Below are 16288 nucleotides of genomic sequence, written 5' to 3'. Positions count from 1 at the left end.
CTATTGGCACCATATGTAATTGTCACTCCTTGCTTCCACCACATGTATGGCTTATATTGTGAGGTTTTACTCACACTGTAATAATTCCCATTACCTTGTGGATGAATAAACGGAACCTTGAACTTTCAACTTTGAACAACACTAGAAAGAGGGCCGCACGCACACAAATGCCACCAGCAACCGCAGCCAAAGCCTCTCAGGTCTACTTTGTCAAGAAGCACTTCTCTACTCTGACCCTTCTCTTTCATTTCTACTCTTTATGCTCACTCCTTGCCTTTTTCTCTGTGTGACCTGGGCGAGCTGTAGCATTACAAAGCATGCCTCCTGCCCCCTTAACCCACCCACACACTTACACCAGCTCCTCTAAGACTCCCCCCGCTCCCCCTGTGGCATTCTTGGGGGCGCACTGCACCTTTAAAGAAAATATGAGGGAGGCCTAAGAGGGAGGCCCAACAACAGAGTCTTTGTGCTGCCGCTGAGCACTCACACACACACACAAACGCACACGCGCACGCACACACATATACACACATCAGTGGTGTCAGACAGGTTTTATTAGAGTGAGAGAGGGAGGGAGGGAGGGAGGAGGAGGAAGGGGAAGGAGGGGTGAGGAGGTCACTGCTCAGCTTGGAGGCTCGAGAGCACACTGAGTGCGCAAGTGTGTATGTCAGTTTGGTGTGTGAGTTCTTATGACTTGTCATCGCTCCCCTCTGTAAATCATCGCCTCTGACACAGCCTTTAATAACAGTGCATTTTTTAATTCAGCAGGGTCACACACACACACACACGGCTACTTTCGCTCAGATTTCCAAAAAATGCCCAACAACTACACGTTTAATTGAAATCTGAAAACGACTAGAAGAAAGGAGACGAGAATGGTGATTTTTTTGCTGCAGGTATCTTTACTGCAGTATCTTTATGAACATGTGCACATCTGTATGTCTGAAAATAGCTTCTTCTTCACCTACAGCTGGGATGTCACGAATTAAATGTTAGATGCAAACTAGAAGGTCTCAACAAACATGTAGCAAATCCGAGCCTCCTAAAGTAGACCTGTGTGTGTCTGTATGTGCGCACCCGTGCCTGGCTCAGGTTGCTAAAGCAAACAGGTCTCTGTGTGTGTGATGAATCTGGCCTCTAATCCGCCCAGTGTGTTTGGGTGACAGAGAGAAAGAGAACGCAGGAATAAGCAAAGAAATCTAAACAGAGAGACACAGTGAAGGAAAAAGGGTGGGGGGGGCAGACGCAGGGGAGGGCGAGAGAGAAAGAGACAGGTGGGTACCATATGTTGGAGTAATCCGTCAGCACTGACTGAGGTCCATTGTTGACGGCCGAAACGAAACAAAATCGTCCCCCTTTTACCCTCTCCTCCCCGCATCCCCCCATAGATAAACAGCCCCCGGGGCAGACAGTGGGCTGTCCTTGGGGGAGAAGGAGGAGGAGGAGGAGGAGGAGGAGGAGGCGAGGGAGTTAGGAAGGGCAAGGGGGAGGCAGGTGGTATCAGATTTCTTTGCTCTTAGACCAAGAAGAAGAGTGTACAAAGAAAAGGAGCACAAGTGAGCGCGAGGGAAAAGCTTATTGTTGCATTTAGTGACAAGGGAGCTAAACTAGGCTCTAGCAGCTGGTGATTCACATGTCTGTGCAGCGTCTGAGGCAGTAGATAACTTCAACACCAAACAAATATCCCCAGTCTGCCCCTACTAGCTCAACAGCCTGGGAATGGTGGCTCGTAATGCACCTCGTCTCCAGTGCTCTATCCGCTCCCTTCTCCGGGAAAGAGCAATAGATGGAGACACGGGCAGATAGATTCAGGGTGAAGATGCAGAAAAGAGCATGTCACACCCTGCTGCTTCTCTAAGGTCTGCATGCCTTCTGATTTTGGATCAGCAGGAGAGGCTGGGTTCAGAAAGAAGTGGACCCCCCCCCCCCAAACTCTTCCCTCTCTCTTGCTATCTCCTTTCTGGAGGGCTGTTATTGAAGCTGAAAGCCAAGCTAAAGCTGTGTGGATGCTGCCATCCTCCTGGGTCATCCAGTGATCCCTTGTATCCATGTGCGCTGCTTCTCCTCACTTTGGCACCAAAAACACCCTCAAACTCCACTAAAATCCCCCCTCGACTTTAATTTACTCCCTCTTTCTCTTTGGCTCGTTCTGTGCTACTCCACTAGTTTTCCTGGCTCTAATCTCTCTTATCTTTGATTCCTTCTCTTTCTCTTGCTACTCAGAGGGAATCATGATCAGAGAGAAGATGAAACAAGACTGAACAGATGTAATACAATCTACAAAGCATGTAAATTTGTTAAAAGGATGATGATACACAGTATAGTATCAGCTCACCTGCCTACAGAGATAGGCCCAGTATTTACACACACACACTGTACACAAAGTGAGATTCCTGAAGAGGTGACAGTTAGTGAGATTGCTCTATGACTTTGGGGCATATATGAGTGAGGGCTTGGTTACAGCCACAGTGAAATCTCATGTATCAAATGCATCACTGTCAGTCACCACATAAACCAGATTGCTTTCCCAGATCACTTTATTTCTCTCCGTCTACATCACCTGATCTGTCTCCCACCTTCACTCTACCTCGCCATATAATGCACACAAATATTTGCTTGGCACTCCTCCAAGTATTCTGTCTTTCTGAACCCCTGGCCTCTCATCTCTAGAAATCTGTTATCCATACCCTTCTTCACAACAGCAAATTCTGACAGCAGGTACGGGTTAGGCGCAGGCCTAAAATAGATCGTCTGGGTCTTCCAATGGAAGCAAAGTCTTGTGAATGCAGCTGTTGGGCTTAAGAGGGGACCCTCGCCTTCCGCCTTTGACTGACAGACAAAAAACGGCTATAGTGACGACTGAATGAACGGCATTCTCGTGTAAAGTATTTAAAAGTTGTTGTAACAGATATGTATTAACCATTTTGCACAGTTTTATATTGGTAAAGAGCTTTTATGGAACTGTCGTCATCAAGGCTGCAGTCAGGAAGTTTTTATTCCAACCAAACATTACAGCAGCTGATTTCACTGATGCTCATTTTTTCCAGCAGACATTAAATTTAATGGGAATTTTGCAGGATTTTGCAAGGACACAAATATAGGCTCCTTTGTAGCACAGAAAGGAGGAAAAACAGTCTGCTGAGCCACTGCGACGGCGGTGTCTACAGAAAATAAAGGAGTTTTAGGTAGTGTTATTCACCATGCCAGTCATGACCTTATTGATTTAGCGTACATACAACAATGCGACAAAGGAAACAGGCAATGGCGAGTATATTTAAGACAGATCAGGGGTTTCCACGGGGTAAACATATATGCAGAAGGAATTTGCAGCTTGAACCAAAGCCTTCTAAAGCCTGTCAATTTCACGGTGGGTTACAAATAAACTACCCTCTGCCAAGCCTTCAACCCTTTCCTCCGACTCCTCATCGTGCACGCCTTCTCTTTTTCTGGTATTAATCAGGTCTTTCCGCCCTCCCCTTCACCAGCTTTCCTGTCATTTGTTTTCGCTCCCTCAAACGTGGATTTCAGACCAGTTGTCCACCAATTTAGCGGAGCTTAAGCAACACCGAATGCCTCAGTCTAAACTATCTGGGACACCTTCGGAACCACCGGCCAGCGGCAGGCCCGTTCAGCTATTTAATGTAATGTTTCCGCAATATAAAGGCACCGTTTGAGTGCTGAGGTTTTTAAAATGGCTGAAGCAAGCTTCTCTGGGCCCCAGACTGACCATTAAAGAGAGGAAAGACCGTATTCAAGAGCCAATGCTATAAAAACTCACAAACTCCAAAAGAACTTCAAAATACGTCGTAGTGTTTGAAAACCCTGGCTGATTTTAGATTTTTTTTTTTCACATACTATTTTTCACAGAAGGGACCTGTTCTAAACTCCGGGGACCCTGCCGACTTCCAGATGGTTCTCTTCAGTTCAAAACTGTTTTGTGAAACGAGAAAACCTCTCCCCTTCAACTATGTCCCGACACTCATCTAATGTTTCTATTGATTCACGGGGGTATACCCATGGTCATAAAAAAAAGAGCTGAACGAATACCCAGAACTGTTTTATATCATGACACAATTCATCATCATATACACACATCTTAAATCCAACACGAGAGCTTTTCGGCTATTTTCTGTTAAGTGAAGGGAAAAGGGCACGGAGAAATAGACAATTAAAGATAATGATGAGGTGAGGAGGGACAGAAAGAAAGAGGAACTCCCTTCCTAGGGAATATAAAAGCAGCTCCCTCTGTACTGTAGGCCTCAGCTCAGTCCAGGCGGCTAATTGATGGCAAATAGCTCTACAGCAGTTTCCTTATACACACACGCGCGTGCGCACACTCACACACAAATACACGTCATATATTATATACACATATGCAGTTTCTCTGCGGTTTTCAACACAGCTCGTTTGGCAGGAGAGGAAGGTCTCGCTCCAGACAGACCCAACCCATAGAGGAAAACACACACACACACACACACACACACACACACACACACACACACACACACACACACACACACACACACACTTATAATATTTAGCACTCATCTTGTATAAGGTAGGACAGTTTAGTAGTCGGGTCATGCTCCTGGGAAGATAAGGCCACATAGGTGCAGGTCTTAGCTGGGTGACGTTTCAGCCATTTCTCCTGCCCAAACCATGATGAGGATAGCACTAGCCTGGCAACCAGGCCTCACATATGGAAACCGTTTAACTCTTATTATTAATAACCGAAAAAAAAAAACGTGGGGGGAAAAAAAAGCAAACTAATAACACATGCAAGACACTGCCAAGACCCAGCGCGCGAGACAGAGGAAAAACACATACATACATACACAAACAAAGACTGTCTGCCATGTGCACATGCATGCACAAACACCTACACATAAAGAGAAATGCGCACACTCAGAAGTCTATTGGTTAAACAGAAAAGCGCAGTCCTAGTCAGTGGCCTGTAAAAGCATTAGCCCGCCTGCCTGCTTCGATGGAAATAAAACTCTTTCATGTTTTTGGTTCAGAGGGTTTTTACACCTGGTTGTGGCTGTAGAGATCGAGATAGACACACCCTAACACCCACCCTTACCACACACACACACACACACACACACACACACACACACACACACACAGAGCGGAAGTGGGCAGTACAACAAAGGCTGGCTGCTGTACAATAAGTTTAACTAAACAAGCACAAAATCTTTAACTTCCCCAAATGAGGAGCAGGGTTGGGGTGTGCTATTAAAAAAGGGGAAATGGGGAACTATGTGTGCACGCTAGACTGTGTGATTTAGTAAGAGATGTAGTGAGGCACATTTTTAGGTTAAAATAATACAAAACCAGAAACCAGCCAGAAATAAAAGGAAATTTCAGCATGAAAAGTCTGCTCATGGCAGTTTTTATGGCTTTCTTTAGTCTTCATCATTCACAAAACATCTGCTTTAATCCATTTCCCTGCTTAACATATTACTTTTTACTAGATTACACAATTTTTATACTTTTCACTTGCAACACTTACAACTATGGCTATTTGTCATGTGTTTCAGTTATGGAAAACTTAACTAGCAAGACAACAAAGGCATTCTTTCTATCAGGTGAAAGGAGGGTGCCGTGCACGGTTCCAGAGCTCAAGAAGAAGGCAAAAAAAGAAAGGGAAAGAGAGGAGCTACATTCCTCTCGTCCTCCCTGTTGACTCTAATCTCTCCTTTAAAATGGCTCGCACAAAGGACCAGCACAGACTAGCTAATTAGCAACACTTTAGGCCTCTGCAGCTTTTGTGTGTGTAGTGTGTATATGTGTGTGTTCATTGTGTGCATCCTGGGCTCTCAACTGTTTCCAGGGTAACTGCTTGCCCGGCAGCCTTGCAAGCGTTGCACATTTTGTCTTTACTTTCCTGTTGTTCCCCTCTCAGTGTCCATCTAGTTCTGTAGATTTAAGTAGTAAGAAGTAACAGCACAGACCGGGCACTTGGACCGGGATAGGAAATGGTAAATGGCCTTTATTTGTATAGCGCTTTACTAGTCCCTAAGGACCCCAAAGCGCTTTACAAATGCAGTCATCCACCCATTCACACACATATTGGTGATGGCAAGCTACATTGTAGCCACAGCCACCCTGGGGCGCACTGACAGAGGCGAGGCTGCCGGACACTGGCGCCACCGGGCCCTCTGACCACCACCAGTAGGTAACGGGTGAAGTGTCTTGCCCAAGGACACAACGACGAGACTGTCCAAACCGGGGGCTCAAACCGGCAACCTTCCGATTACAAGGCGAACTCCCAACTCTTGACCCTTCATCGCCGCGATAGGAGGACCTTATAACACAAGAAGTTCTCCTAGAAGCAAGTCTCATCCTTAGGCACACATCTGGATAGATTATTTTTAGCTAACAAGACCAATCCTGCAACTAAAGACACGGGTTAAGAGTTAACATTTTAATGACTGCACGCATAGCATCAGCAGTCAAATTTGATCAAACTGGAGCAAAACATTTTGTGAATATGCACGACTAAAAGGGTTAAAAAGCTGCTTTCTTTACCAATTACCCTTCTACATATGCAGGCAAGAACTTTTATGATCGTGCAGATTTATTTGCGGCTCAATCCAGAGTGTGGGAGTATCAGTTTTTTGGGATCGTCCCACCAAAGTGCTTGTACAAAATGCCATGCTAAGCCAGGTTATGGATACAGTAACCCAAGAAAAACAATACACATTGCCACATTATTTCTATGATACTAAGTAGATTTGTCTGCCACCACACACGTGAAACATTCATGAACCTTAACTGTGCGCGGCCACCTGTGCAACAACATATTTAACTTACACGTTTCCTTGTTTGGGTAAATGAGTGGAGTGCATGGTTGCAGACTAAAGCTGTCCTGTCTTGGTGCCTTATTCCAGATGAACTCTGCAACAGAGCACCTGATCTCAAGTCAGTTAAAACCAATTATGTCTGGAGAAGCATCCCCAGACACACGCACACACAAGCTGTTACTAATAATAATGAGGTCTTTCAGCTTTGTTTTGTGACCTGTGACCTTATAACAGCCTTCAGTCACCATGGTGACAGGTTGAGGAGTGGAAGTCCTATTTCACTCAACTTTTTAACCTCCATAAACTGTGTCTGCTGCAGCCCATTCCTCGACGTGTCTTGTGTGCATGTGTGTGTTATTTACCTGACAACACCGCCAGGCCTACCCAGTGTGAGTGCTTTCAAACACTCCCATGGCAACCAAACCCAACCTAACCTCTACAGGTGCCCAGGTATGTGTGAGTATAACACTGTCTCCACAACAGAGACAGGACAAACACACACAAACACACATTTTTTTTGTGTGTTCGTGCTGTCTATTTTCATCTCTGGGTCCCTTGACCGGTTGGATCAATCAACCATGACTATGTCCATGCTAGCTCATCTGGTCTGCTGAACCATGTCTACTCTCCGTCTTTTGCTATAGTCCTGTAGCATACTTATGTGGAAGACCGTATTAAGGAGTTTACAGTTTTACAGTACTGCTCAAGTTGATGTGAAAACTGTGGTGAATATTTCTGCTATAATTTCAGAAATGTGCTAAACTATGGTGGATTTTTCCTCTTTAGCTAGAGAATGAGCATGTATTATGAGGAGGTCACGGGGGAGAAATGCAAAAGAACTGAGAGAACAAAAGTGCGAACAAAAAAACAAACTCCGCATTTCAATAGCTTGGCTGGAGAAAGCATTAAAAATTCTTTTATTGACACAAAAAAATACTATTAGAATTAGGTATGTGGGAAAAAAAGAGAAATTTGAGGAGGGGGGGTCAATTGAACACCTTTGAACACTAAAGCTATATTTTGGGTATTGATGCATATTTGTTCTTTAGGTAGATGTTTGTATGCTAATAAGCAAGCACCCAGAAGCTTTAAAGATTTGCAGTAGAGTGCTTCCGTATATCCGGATCTCAAAAGATAGTCAGGGTAGCCCATTATATTTGTTGTGTGTTCATGTCTTAAATCATCCTGATTATTAAGTATGAAGTACTGGTTAAGACAAAGATTGATTTTCTGAGATCCCAACGAGTAAAGAAAAAGTAAAGAAGTCAAATTCAAGGAAGACACAAAAAGGGTACTGCTATTCCTTTTAAGACTCCTAGAGGAAGTAGTTGCTCTATAGGTCTCTTTGTATCAATGCGGTAATAGCAGTGGGTGTTCTGTGATGGTAGGCAACCCTATTTGCCCCTCCTCTGTCTCAGCATGACCTCTGGTGACCTGTGAACCATACTGACCTCCCACATAAAGACGAAGGCCTGGGCAAGACCGAGGGAAAGCTTTTAGGAGGTGACAGCACTCAGGGAGAAGAGTGGGACTGATTTAGTGACCAGAACACATGACAGACAAACAGTTATGGGTTTATGCATGCATGCATGCAGACAGGCAAGAAAAATGCATTGGTATATAAACTGTTGTGCAGATGCACTAAAAAGGAGCTGAATTTGATTATTCCTAATAATCCAGAAACAGTAACTGAAATGCTCTTTTCCCATCTACCTTCTCTTTTCAAGTCACCCCTTCACCTCAATCTGCTCTGCACTCCTGACCTGAAATTGAACTCTGTTGAGTGCTGGAGGTCAAACAAGACACAACAGTCCCAGTGACCAACATTCACCTTCCATAATTCAGCAAAGCCTTTTCAGCCAAAGCTAGCGAATCCCATATGGCTCAAAACCTCCCCACCTCCATTCATACGGGCCATAATTACCGAGTCTAGCCAATCTAACAGGAAGCCATACGTTATATGAATCATCCAGCATCTCTCATCATCTGTTAACATGCTCACACACACAGCATTCTCATACATCTGTCTGCAAAGCACTCCCAGCATCAAACCCAAATGTTCCCTCTTGAACGTGCACACACACACAATGCACACACACACACACAAAACAGCTATCTTTCATCAGTGTTTGTGTATATCTGAGATCTGTATCGGTTCCCCCTGATCTCCAGTCATCACTGCGGCTCCTTAATTACACCCTTCATTAACTCACATCAGCTCTGTGCACGTGTGTAACTTCCTATATGTGTCTGTGTGAGCGTATACGAAAAAGCGAGCGTGACAAAGATCGCTAGTATCCGAGTGTGTGCGAGCGTGCACACGTGCGCAACACGAGGGAAGCACTGAGTAAAAAATAGAACATGACAAATGGGAGTGGGGATCGAAGCTCCAAACCAATTTCTAAAACTGCCTTTTTCTCAACCAATGTTCCTTTTAAACCCTTGGGGGATGGAGACCACTGCTACAGTCTGCTTCTCACTTTCTATTTGCGCGTAAGAGTGAGTTAAGCACAAGAGAGAGGGGAAAAACTCCTGTCTGGCTGGTTTAGGCAACTGATGAGTAGCCCTGCCAAGAGGAAATGGCACCTTTTTGTCACCATCTCACTCTCTTTCCTACTTTCTTCTCCTCTCTTCCTCTCATCACCAGAAGCGATTAATTGACAGCAATGGGAGGGGGGAGGGGGGGGGGGAGACAGAAATGGGTGAGAAGAGAGAGGGGGTGGCAGCAACGTACAGCATAGACTTAAAATCTGCCAAAAACAAGGAAAAAGGTGGTAGGAGAGACTTAAACGGAAGGAGAGAATAGGAGACACCTGGTTCTCGTCAGTGAACCCTCCACCCAGCCACACATACACACACACTTTGAGGTTTGTTAGGATTTATCCTGCTTACATTTCTCTTCTGCTATGCATCATTTCACGTCCACACCCGGCACCTCAACAAACTGCCATACACTCTCCACCGCACTCTCACTTTTCCACCTCGCTCTCCTCTCGCTCTGTAACTCGGCTCATTGTTTTCCCTCCTTGCCCTCCCTTCATCTCTCGCCACGATGATGGGGCAAAACTGGTCTTCACCCCCTTTTCACTTTCTTCCCTCTTTCCTGCTCTGTTCTTTCTGGGGAGGCAGACAGGCCACATTCCACAGGGAGGCCCAGGCGCCCTTTTCTGACACGTCTCAGCATTACACCCCTCCCTCATCCCTCTATTTCTTCTTTCCAGCCCACAAATGCCCCCCACCCCCCTTCTCCGTCCCAGTGCTGCCTCTTCACCCGTCCTTTTACCTTCATTCCTGCTGACTGGTAGTCCCATCTTCCAATTTCTCTTCTCTGTTTATCCCTCATCATTTACTTTCCTATCTTTCTGATTTTCTCTACCTATGACAGACAAAAATAAAAAATAAAAAAATTAGACTCCAAAGACAGAGGCCAGTTTAGAGGTTTGATGGCTGGAGATGGCTGTGATTTCTCTCAGGTTCCCAAGAGGCCCAAGGAAAAGATGGCTTTGTGTTCTGACAACACTGAGCTGTCAGGATCCCAGTATGTCAGTGTGTATATCTTTTCTGCTCCAGTGCGCATTGGCAACGCTGGTCTACACCATAGCTTCAGGTGAGAGACTCAAGCGTGGAGATAAAAGGAGGATAGGGAGCAGGAGGTATGTCCATGAGATTTAGGTAGCGTCTTAAGTTAAAAAAAAATGTATGCATGTATATATATATATATATATATATACATGTATATATATATATATATATATATATATATATATATATATATATATATATATATATATATATATATATATATATATATATACACCATTATTTTACAATCAAGTCTGAATATGAAAGGACGAAAATCAAAAGACCAGTACAGACTAAAAAGTTAGAAATCCTAAATTGAAATCTAAAGCTAAGACATTTTCCTTCTAGTTTTTAAAGACTGACTATGAAATAAATAAATCTAATAAAACTTAGTAAAGTCGTATGAAAATGTCTTAAAATAAGTATAATGTTCTCTTTTAACCTCCTAAGACCCAAACTCTTCCACGGCATGCATTTTTAATTTCTCTTTGATATTTGGGCATATTTGGGGCAGATGAATGTAAAAACAAAGAATTACCAGATTATTTTTTTTACCTTATTTTTGTTTTTAAGAAAAATAAGAGCCACATATGAGGATATTCATTTAAAATTTTGATAGAACAGTAGCAGTATAATGTCCTCGTAAGTGGATATCAGGCCCATGTAGAGCAAAATTGAGTATTTTGGTCTAAATGCCCCAAAATGTGATGTCTGCATATGTAGACGGCAGGTCCTAGGAGGTTAAATAACAAAATTCACTCTTAATAAAAGTTAGGATACAACAACAAAAATAACATCTTAACTCCTGCTGCATTTAAACTACATATAGTATATTTTAATATTTTCTAAGATCTTTCATTTAAACATGGATAAAATATTAATAATAACAAAGTTTAAAAAATAAAACAGATGAAAGATAAAAGATAAACTTAAAAAACTCAGCTCCTATCAAAGAAATAAACACTCCAAGGTGCTTTAATCTTATCCAGGGAGTGAGGCAACGAGAGCGGAGAGTTTGGGAGGTGTGTGAAGGGAAACAAAGGCTTGTGATATTTCGAAGGGCTGAAGGTGGCACACAAGCTTGTAAATGTACGCGTGAATCTTAAGTCAGTGAAAAGACACGGTACAGGTGATTCTAATAGCATTTTAAGCAGACACATGTTTAAGAGTCCTCAACATAATCGCATGTATGCAAAAACTACGCCTCACAATCCAAAATGCATTGCTGTGAAACACCCATAAATCAAGTAAAAAAGAACACAATGGTTCCAGACGAAAAAAACACAAACATGTATAGCACAGGAAGACCACACCTTTAACTCTTAACAAGTCAACTTCGCGAGAATCGAGTTAAACTAAAAAAAAAAAGCTGTTCATGAAGAACTACCACAATGCAAATTTACAGTCACATATGTGGATGTAACATTTTTGTGAGGTGAGCGTTGGGATCTGGAGGAAAGGTTGTGCTTGTCTTTCATGGTCCATAGTGGCTGGGGTGGGGGGGTGGGGGGTTAGTACAGCAAAAGAGAGGAAGAGAAAAAGATGGAAAGAGAGAGGGAGCTATGTTTGTGGTTGGTAACCCGCTCGAGAGAGGAAATACCAGGGTTCACGCACACATACACACACCTATATACACACACACACAGGTGCAAAAACATAGAGAGCATAGACACGTCCAAGAGAATAAAGACCTGCTTTGTATGAGCTACAGGTTTGGTGTTTAAATGTGTGCATTTGTGCGTGGCAGTGTGTGTCTCTGTGTGTGTGTCCTCGGCTGAAGGTTGCTGAGGATGCAGTCATGGGAAGGAGGAGGGAGGGCAGGACAGGAGTGAAGGGCTTCGAGTGTTCTTCATTCACCTAAGGCTCCATCATTATAATTAGGGGGGAATCATTTTAGCAGCAGGGAGGAAACCCTGATTTTTTTGCCCCCCCTGGGTTTCCTCACTAGAAAGAACCCAGAAACCCACACTGACCCTCTGTGACGGGCAAACATACAAAGCATGCATAAAAAAAATAAACAGGAGGACAAAAATGTGTTCTATCTATTAATCTACTCAATAAAGAAAACGCCTCAACATTTACTGAAAAACGTGAATCACTAAGTTTCCACCATTAGATCATTAGACGACAGCATGGCGGACATTTTTGTGTATTTACGGACAAATGACTAGTGTAGAGACCTTTATATGAAAAAAAAGTTGTGAAATTCTGTGTGTGTGTGTGTGTGTGTGTGTGTTTGTAAGTTTGTAGTACGTGTAAAGGTCCAGGGTCCTTCAGACAGTAATCAGTAGAGAGTTATGTGGATTCTGAGGGGAATGAGAAATAAAATTTTCATCCAAGAAGTTCCGGGAAAAGTTTGGAAATTCCATTTGACGCAGTGGCCAGTGTGTGTGTGTGTGTGTGTGTGTGTGTGTCTGTGTGTGAGAGAGAGAGAGAGAGCGAGAAAGACAGAAGAAGAATAGCATAACTCCAGACGTTATGGACACACATCCGAGTGCTATATGGAGTGTGTCATAAAAATAAGAATCTGAAATGTACACACACACAGAGCTTACCTACAATAGCTCATTCTTCCCTGTTTTCTTCTTCAGAATTGTGAGGACTGTGTAAATATCCATCACTGGGAATCTCACGAGTAGGAATTAATGCGGGGAACTGTGTCCCAGTGGAATTATTTGGCACATTACGAAGAGTGGCTAATTAAAGCAACGACCAGCCAACCTGTCAGAGCTTTTCACTGTTCGCACACACAAAGCTAACTATTACTGTGTGGCCACTCGAGTGCTGTCACATCTGTACGTTATGCAATGACCTCACGTGTACATGCTGCTCCATACGATGTGCCATATATACAATCACGAGTTGCACAAGGGTTGCAAAACAAGTCTCATGAGTACATATAGACAAATGGAAACAGTGCAAAAAGCATGCATTACACCCATAGGGAGACCCCACAAAGGCCTAAAAACAACATGCGCACACTTATATGCAACACTAAAGCACACACCTGTTGCTGTTGCAGGTGGAGTAAGTCAACTGGGCTGATCTCTCCATTGGTGTCTCCGTTGGACCCACCCTCTCTACCGCCCCCTCCATCCGACTGGCTACTGAGGCTGCTGACTCCGTTCTGGTTGGACGGCGTCGTACGAATGGTCTCAGAGGCTGATTCCACCATCATCACTGGCACCTGAGGACAGAAGGGCGTGTCACAGGTTGAACAAAACTGACCTGGGCAGTTTCAGCTCTTATCTGATAGAACGGATCAAGTTGGGAAACTAAAGTTATGCTGAAGGAGAGAGAGAGAGAACAGTGTGCGTATACGTGCATATACACTTTCCTTTCTAAAAAGGGCTCGCGGTCATGCACAAACCTGCCCAAGAGGCCACAAAGCAACACCTAAAGCAGACACTTTTTTTGTGTGCGTCTCCATGTAAATGTGTGTCTCTCTGAGCATACACAATGGATTAGGATCACATGTGCAGCAAATCTAAACTGACAAGTCTGTTAATACTCTGCTATATAGTTAAATAACACACACATTTCTCCAATAATCAGAGGTGGCATGTGTGCGCTGTGTGTGAGACATGAGCTGGTTGCTCTTTGAGAAAGATCTGTTTGATGCACCTTCAGAGGGCCTCTCTAATTAGAGCGTGTTCCTTCCACAAAACCCGACAAAACGAGCCGTTCCTGGATGTGTTGTTGTTTTTGAGAAACAACGCCTCGCAAACACACAGGCGCATTTGCCATCGTTAGGAGCTCGAGCGTGGGAGAGAGGAGACACAGAGACACACACTCTGCGTGCGCCGAACACACACAAGCTCAGCTAATACAAAACAAAACAAACCTTCACACAAGCACGCAGGCTGTGAACTCCTAATGACAAGCTCAATCTCGTCTTTCTGCCTCATCCAGTTTTAGAAATTAACACACACAGACACACACAAACATGCAAGTGCACACTTTAAAAGGGGAAAGTTCTCTTTGCTTTTACTTCAGCATTCCGGAGTGGGTACACAAAACGCCATCGAGGCATTCTACCTGCCGTCTGCGTCTGTGTGCGCGCGTGTAACGCATGTGTGTGTTGTTTCAGAGGCGTACAACCCATGCCTTCTGGGGAAACAATAAAAGCTATTTCATGGGAGAATCTAACTTTTCTTTTCCTCTGAGGCAAGAGTAGGTGAACATGAGTGTGTGTGTGTGCATATTTTTTTTCTCTCTGACAGCAGGTGAGGGTGAGAAATCGCTGGTGGCTTTGTTAATGGAATGCTGCCAAATGTTTGCTGGGGGACAGGGACCTTAGCATGTTTGTGTGCATGTAGGGGGAGGTTACAAGTGTGTGCAGGTGGATGGGCTTGTTAAATGGTCAGTTCTCTCAAATCATACTCCCCCCCCAAAAAAACAAAACAAAACAGGTTTTCTCATTGATGAGGTCTCCAGCCCTGCTGATAGTCTGGTTCCACTTTTAAAGGTTTTGCAAAACCCGGATATAAATTTTCCGCTCTTTTGTGTCAGTTCCACTCTATATCACTTTTTTTTTCTGGGGATAGAATCAAAAGTATTGGAGGCAAGGCCTTAGAACGTGGAAATAAATCCATGCAAGCTATCAGTGCCACTTAAGCGCACCGGGCGAACGTGGATCATCGAGGAATTCTATGAGAAGGATTCAGAATGTCTTCGTTTATATGAAAACCTCTCTCCGGTTTCAGTCCCAGACGAGCTACTGTTTGGCCACTGTGGCGAGACCATTTTTTGCCATACATATTATTATTTTTTAAAATATTGCGAGCTAAACCTTTAAAAGTACAAGGTGCTTACTGACATATTTCACCAGTTCGAGACTCTTCCCTAACAAGCAGCGCCATTCGAGAGCCACAAATCACACTGCAGTATTTTTCCTCCCCATTAACTCTCCCCTGTCTCCCTCCTGGCACCCATCCGCCTGTGAAGTTAAGAGTGAGAAGTAGAGCGTTATTGTGACATTTAAAGCTAGTCACTTAATCTCCAACCTCACTCCTCTCCTCAGTGCGCTCTCTCGCTCTCTTTTTCATTGTCCCACCCCCACCCCAACCCTCATCTCCTCCCGCCTTCATCCAGACCCCTGCTAGGTCAAACTACTCCCTGAGGTAATATTATGAAGCAAGGCATAGTGCTGAGTGATCAACACATCTCGCCGCACAGTCCACTGACTTTGCACTGCGGTAGAAAACTCCTCACATCATCACACATTTCACTACGCATGAATCACCGGTCTGCTATCTATCCCACACTATATTGTGCCATGCCGTAATGTACTGTAGACCCATCTGCTTTTTACTCTTTCTCATTGACCTTATTAGCAATGAGGGGAAGAGAGATAAAGACAGACAGAGAGATGGAGCTTGCAGGTGGACAAGGACCTAATGGGAAAGTGGGAAGTGTTTAAAGCTGCAAGCACATGCCTTGTCTTTTATACACACACACACACACACACACAGGCCAGTGTGGTGGTATGCCCATCTAAAGGGTGTGTACTCTGTCATATCCTGTAATGGGTGTATATAAGTTGGTGTAATGGAGGTCGGGAAAAAGGCAGGGGCATAAATCTACCCTGAAGTCTTTGATTAGGGTTATGATACACACACACACAGACACACACGATTTTTACATTTAAGTGTTTCTGGCAGCGAAGAGGAGCTGCCCGTGCAAAGGCCTGCCTCAGCCCGCTACCCCGCTCTCAATCTGCGCCTCTTTCTTGCTCTCTCAATCTCGCTACATGCTCAGACCCTCTCTTGCTGAACCCCTGACCTGAGAGTGTGTGGGGAGAGACATTCCCACTACCCCGAGGGGACTGAGCAAGGGAGGGCGGAGTGCAGATCAGAGAGATAAAGAATGTGTTTGGAAGAGAGGGAAATAAAAGG

The 16288-nt window shown here is 44.2% G+C and overlaps 1 protein-coding gene across 3 annotated transcripts in view; it reads right to left on the bottom strand.

Moving 5' to 3' along the window:
• The window catches only part of foxp4 (forkhead box P4), an 87219-nt gene that overhangs the window by 40187 nt on the left and 30744 nt on the right, over window positions 1–16288 (bottom strand). For all 3 annotated transcript variants that reach the window (XM_026168319.2, XM_026168320.2, XM_080301915.1), the window contains exon 2: window positions 13399–13578. In XM_026168319.2, the coding sequence (XP_026024104.2) occupies window positions 13399–13569 (171 nt within the window). In that variant the 5' untranslated portion in view covers window positions 13570–13578. The remainder of the gene's footprint in view (window positions 1–13398; window positions 13579–16288) is intronic.

This window comes from Astatotilapia calliptera, chromosome 5 (assembly GCF_964374335.1).
Source record: "Astatotilapia calliptera chromosome 5, fAstCal68.1, whole genome shotgun sequence".
Taxonomy (NCBI): Eukaryota; Metazoa; Chordata; class Actinopteri; order Cichliformes; family Cichlidae; genus Astatotilapia; species Astatotilapia calliptera.
This window is presented reverse-complemented; position numbering and strand designations above follow the sequence as displayed.